Consider the following 6,066-nt stretch of genomic DNA (forward strand, 5'->3'; position numbering starts at 1 on the left):
CCTACCTAATCCCAATTTCCTGCGTTTGGCCCATATCCCTCTAAGTCTCGCTCCTGCATTTATCTATCCAAGTGCTTAGATGATACTATTGTACCCGCCTCAACCACTTCCTCTGGCAGCTCATTCCATATACTCACCACCCTCTGCTTGAAAACGTTGCCCCTGAAGTCCCTTTTAAATCTTTCTCCTCTCACTGTAAGTCTATTCCCCCTGGTTTTGGACTCCCCTACCTTGGGGAAAAGACTGCTACCATCCATCTTATCCATGCTCCTCATGATTTTATAAGCCTCTGTAAGATCACCCCTCATTCTCATATGCTCCAAGGAATAAAGACTGAGCCTGGCCAACTTCTCCCTTCAACTCAGGCCCTCTAGTCCTGGCAACATCCTCGTAAATCTTTTCTGCACCCTTTTAAGTTTAACCACATCTTTCCTATACCAGGGTGACCAAAACTGTACACAATACTCCAAGTGTGGCCTCATTGACGACTTGTACAACTGCAACATAATGTCCTAATTCCTGTAGTCAATGCCTTGACTGATGAAGACCAGCATGCTAAATGCCTTTTTCACCACCCCATCTACCTGTGACACCGCTTTCAACGAACTTTGCACTTGTACTCAGAGGTCCCTCTGTTCCATTACACTCTCCAGTGCCCTACCATTCATAGCATTAGCCTTACGCTGGTTTGACTTTCCAAAATGCATCACCTCAAATTATCTGTATTAAAATCGATTTGCCACTCCTCGGCCCACTTAGCTAACTGATCAAGATCCCCCTGTAATCTACAATGACCTTCACTATCAAAAACACCTAATTTTGTGTCATCTGCAAACTTACTGATCAAGCCTTGTGCACTCACATCCAGATCATTTATATAAATAATGAATAACAAGGGTCCCAACACCAAACCCTCTGGCACACCACTAGCCACCGGCCTTCGTTCTGAAAAACAAACTTCAACCACTACCCTCTGCTTCCAACCTCCAAGGCAATTTTGAATCCACCTAACTCACTCTCCCTGGATTTCTTGGGACCTAATCTTCCAGACCAGCCTACCATGCAGGACCTTGTAGAAGGCCTTGATTAAAAATCTAACTAGATAACATCCACTGCCTTATCTCATCTACCTTTTTGGTTACCTCTCCAAAACAAAAACTCTAAAACGTTCGTCAAGCACGATGTTCCACACACAAAGCTATGCTGACTCCTCCTAATCAGATTCTGTCTGTCCAAATGATGGTAGATTCTGTCCTTCAGAATTCCCTCCAGTGACTTCCACATGACTGACGCCAGGCTGACTGGCTTGTAGTTCCCTGGCTTGTCAATGTTACCTTTCTTAAACAACATTAGCCACCTTCCAGTCTTTGGGAACTTCACCAGTGGCTAATAATGAAGCAAAAATTTCTGCATGGACCTCCACAATTTCTCCTCTAGCCTCCCACAAAGTCCTAGGATGCACTTGGTAAGGCCCTGGGAATTTATCCACCTTAATGTGCTTTAAGGCTGCAAATACTGTGGTAACCTGAATGTTCTCTGAAACTTCTCCACTAGTTTCCCTTATCCCTCAAGCAATCATGATTTTCTCCTCAGTAAACACTGAGGAGAAATATCCATTAAAAATCTGACCCATCTCCTGCGGCTCAAGACATAGGCAATCCTGCTGATCTCAAAGGTGACTTCCTCTCTCACTGGCCACCCTTTTACTCTTAAAATAGCTATAGAACCTGTTGGGATTTTCCTTAACCTTGCCTGCCAGATCCATCTCATACCTTCTCTTTACCCTCCTGATTTTCCTCTTAGGAGTATTCTTAATCCCAATGTATGCTTCCTTCCTTTTCTTGACCAGAGCCTCAATCTTTCTCATCAGCCAAGGTTCCCTGAAACTTGCCAGGTTTACCCTTCACCCTAACAGGAATATGCTGCTCCTCAACTATTGATATCACACTCTTAAAAAGCCCCTCACTTGCCATTCGTTCCTTTCCCTTCACAGGCTCACCCAGTCGAGCTGTGTTAGACCTGCCTAATTCCCCCAAAATTAGCCCTGCTGCAGTTTAGGACCCTAACCTGTGGACCCGTCCTATCCTTTTCTATCTCTTTCTTAAAACTAATAGAATTATGGTCACTGGAGCCAAAGTGCTCCCTTATCTAGGTGGAGCACCTGGATAACAAGAAAACATATGTCAGGCTGCTGTTTATCGATTATAACTTGGCAGTCAACACTATCATCCCTTCAGTATTTATCACCAAGCTTCTAAACCTGGGCCTCTGTACCTCCCACTGCAACTGGATCCTCGACTTCCTCATCAGAAGATCACAGTCAGTATGGATTGGTGATAACATCTCCTCCACACTGACAATCAACACAGGTGAACCTCAAGGATGCGTGCTTAGCCCACTGCTCTACTCTCTCTACACTCATGACTATATGGCTATACATAGCTCAAACGCCATTTATAAATTCACATATGACACCAATGTTGTTGGTAAGATCTCAGATGTCAATGAGGAAGTGTACAGGAGTGAGGTAGATCAGCTGGTTGAGCAGTGTCACAACAACCACCTCGCACTCAACATCAGTGAGACCAAGGAACTGATTGTGGACTTCAGGAAGGGGAAGTTGGAGATCACGCACCAGTCCTTATTGAGGGGTCCGCGGAGGAAAGGGTGAGCAGCTTCAAGTTCCTGAGTGTCAATATCTCCGAGGATCTGTCCTGGGCCCAACACATTGATGCAATCACGAAGAAGGCACGCCAGTGGCTCTTCTACGTTAGGAGTTTGAGGAGATTTGGTTTGTCATCAAAGACTCTTATAAATTTCTACAGGTATACGGTGGAGAGCATTCTGGTTGCATCGCAGCCTGGTATGGAGGCTCCTATGTACAGGATTGCAAAAGGCTGCAGAGGGTCATAGACTCAGCCATTTCCATCACGGGCACAACCCTCCCTACCATCAAAGATATCTTCAAAAGGTGGTGCCTCAAGAAGATGGCATCCACCATTAAGGACCTTCACCACCCAGGACATGCCCTCTTCTCATTACTACCGTCAGGGAGGAGGTACAGGAGCCTGAAGACCCACATTCAACGATTCAGGAGCAGCTTTTTCCCCTCCATCAGATTTCTGAATGGTCCATGACTCTTCCTCATTGTTCCGTTTTTCTTTTGCACCATTTATTTATTTTGTAATTTATAGTTTTTTGTGTTTTTGCACTGTACTGCTGCTGCAAGACAACAAATTTCATGTAATTTAAGACTGATAATAATTCTGATTCTGACTGCCACATCAGTTACGTGCCCTACCTTGTTCCCTAAGAGAAGATCCTGTTTTACAACTTCCCGATTAGTGCCCTCTATATATTGACTTGGGCAGCTTTTCTGGACACACCTTACAAATTCCACCCTGTCCAGGCCCTTAACACTTTGGGTAGTCTAGTCAATACTGGGGAAATTTAAATCTCCCACTAATACAGCCTTATTATTCGTACAATTATGAGCAATTTCTCTACACACCAGCTCCTCAAGTTCCCACTGACTACTGTGACATCTATAATACAGCCCCCCGAGAGTGACCCTCCCCTTCATGTTTCTAAGTTCTACCCATGTGGCCTCACTGGGCGATCCCCCAAGAATGTCATCTCTACATACTGCTGTTATGTCCTCCCTTATCAAAAAGGCCACAATTCTTTGAGCATCATATGAGAATATTTCGGTAAGAGTAGAGAAACTCGCACAGTCTTATCTGTAATTAAAAGTCAATCTCAACCCTCTTCCCTCTTCAATCTGTTGTCTTTAATTCATTTATATTATTTTTCGGTTGCTTGTTGTGGTTCTTGTCAATGCCTTTCATGCTCTTCAGAGTAACATCATCTCCAAGTCCTCTCTTTTTCTACTCTCATAACATGAACATTCCTGATGCATAAAATTATTATTGCTGATGTGTTCTGTTTCAAGGGTAACAACATTTTTCTGATAATGAAAACCAGACACACCACTGCTAAAGTAAAGGTGGTTTGAACAACACCTTTTATAGCAACGTCACAACCTACTTGAGCCATCCTACACCCTAACAAATGTTCGTCTTTTTAATTTTCTAATGAGCAGCAAAATATTGAGTTTAATTTTTCATTTTTTAAAAATTTTTCATCACAGCATGTATACTGAATAGGCACACAGCCTTCTGGTAGGTAGGTACCCTGTTCCTGAGATCAATAAAGTCCGCAGTTTAGATTGGACACTCAGGATAAGTAGTGCTCTTTCTTTCATTTTTACGTTGGCAGCTTTACAGTTACTGTGAGGCTGATATTGCTTTGAGGAACTGAATACCAAGTGGTCTGTAGAAAGCCCCACAGCATTTCAAAAATCATCTGACCAGGTTCTGCAAACAAACTATTAAGTCAAGGAGTGAGGTTTTGGAATAAAATGGGATGCTAAAAGATTGCCTAAGAATGGAAAACAATTTGGGGCTAAAACAGGATGTGAAGGATTGTAGATGCTGGTGGGAGCATAGTGGATGAATTACATGAGGATTGCCTTAGGAATTATCATGGGAAAAGGTAGTGTCTTCTGAAAGTATGAACCAGGATGGGGTAAATTTGCTTGGTCATCTGTATTTATCATGCAATTAATTCCTTTTATGTGTTCACGGAAATGATTGTAAGTAGTTTGTAAGTGCTGTGAATAGTTTGACTGTTAGTTTACCCAGTTTATAAATTATCTGGTGATTCCTAGCTAATAAATTCTCTTTTTAGAGATCAAACCTGTTATGATTTTACGTGTATTGCCATGTGATGGGGGAATGATAGCTGACATGGAGTAAGTACATGTTTTAATAGGAGTTTTAATATCCAAACTATTTAACTGTTGTGCTTTTTTTTAAAGGTTGGAACCCAAGAATTTGCGAGACGTTACACTGCAACATATGTTTCCTGGGCTTTTGCCTATCTCCTAGGTCTAATCTGCCTAATTCGAGCTTGTTATTGGGGAGCAATAAAAGTTAGCTATCCTGAGCACACCTTTGCATAGACAAATCAGTTATCCAGTACAGAAGATCCGATGGTCTACAAATCTTTAAAAAAAAATAGGACATTCTCAAGTTAATGCAAATCAACTTTATAGACTGATTAGGTCCAAGGAGGATAATGATGTCAGAATGTGCATATTGCACTATGGTTTAAGCAAGTGTACTGTACATGTTTTTGTTGCTGCTATATTGCCATATGCTTAAGACAAATGTTGCATATATGTTGCTTGGAATGTATCCCAGTTTTGTCTTGGTTAAACTATGTAATACAATCCCTGTTGAAATTTGCTTTTACTGGTAGGCAGAACAATGGAATGTGATGCAAAAAATTAACTTCACACATACACCAATGAAATATTTCTATCCAGGCTTGATGTTTTTAAATTACTCCTGTGAATCTGAACATATGAAAAAAAATTGCATAATAGCTAAGCAATAAACATACATTGCATTTTCAATACTTTCATACTTTTACGTAGCTGCTTTTTAAAAATGAAGCATTTGAAAATACCTACGTTAAAACTGTCAGGGTATTATAGTGGCAATAGTAAATGATGCTTAACTTACCAGATCATATTTACCTTATTGTATAACAATACATACCATCATTTTGATTGAGCAAAAATGTGTCAGGAAGAGATTTAGTTTTTGCTATTATCATTAGTACAATTATCTACTTTAAAATTTAGGAAAAAAAATCAGCTGTTGAATGTAATAAAATTTGTACTAAACTAATTATCCATTAACTGTTGCTTTGCTCAATTGCATGCATTCTTTTATAAATAAGTTAATAAAACACATAAGCGTTTGTTGACTGCTGTTACTAATTTATGAGAAAGCAACTTAGTAATGAACATTTTGTAAGAACAACAAAGTGTTATCCTTTAACTAAGTTTGTGTCTTAAACATTCTAAAATTGATATTGTGTTGTGTTCAAGTAGAATTCAGCGAATTATTTGTGTGTTGATAATATATAATTCAGCCCTAACTGTTAAAATATCTAGTCAGAAAGAATTTTCTGGCAATGATTTTTAAGGTTGAATTC

General features: G+C 40.4%; 1 protein-coding gene across 1 annotated transcript in view; it reads left to right on the forward strand.

Moving 5' to 3' along the window:
• pip4p2 (phosphatidylinositol-4,5-bisphosphate 4-phosphatase 2) overlaps nucleotides 1-5,829 on the forward strand; it is a 63,424-nt gene extending 57,595 nt beyond the window's left edge. Inside the window, exon 7 of the mRNA XM_052023293.1 lies at nucleotides 4,880-5,829. Within this exon, the coding sequence (XP_051879253.1) occupies nucleotides 4,880-5,023 (144 nt within the window). The 3' untranslated portion in view covers nucleotides 5,024-5,829. The remainder of the gene's footprint in view (nucleotides 1-4,879) is intronic.
• The last annotated feature ends 237 nt before the right edge of the window (nucleotides 5,830-6,066 follow it).

This window comes from Pristis pectinata, chromosome 9, assembly GCF_009764475.1.
Source record: "Pristis pectinata isolate sPriPec2 chromosome 9, sPriPec2.1.pri, whole genome shotgun sequence".
In the NCBI taxonomy this organism is placed as follows: domain Eukaryota; kingdom Metazoa; phylum Chordata; class Chondrichthyes; order Rhinopristiformes; family Pristidae; genus Pristis; species Pristis pectinata.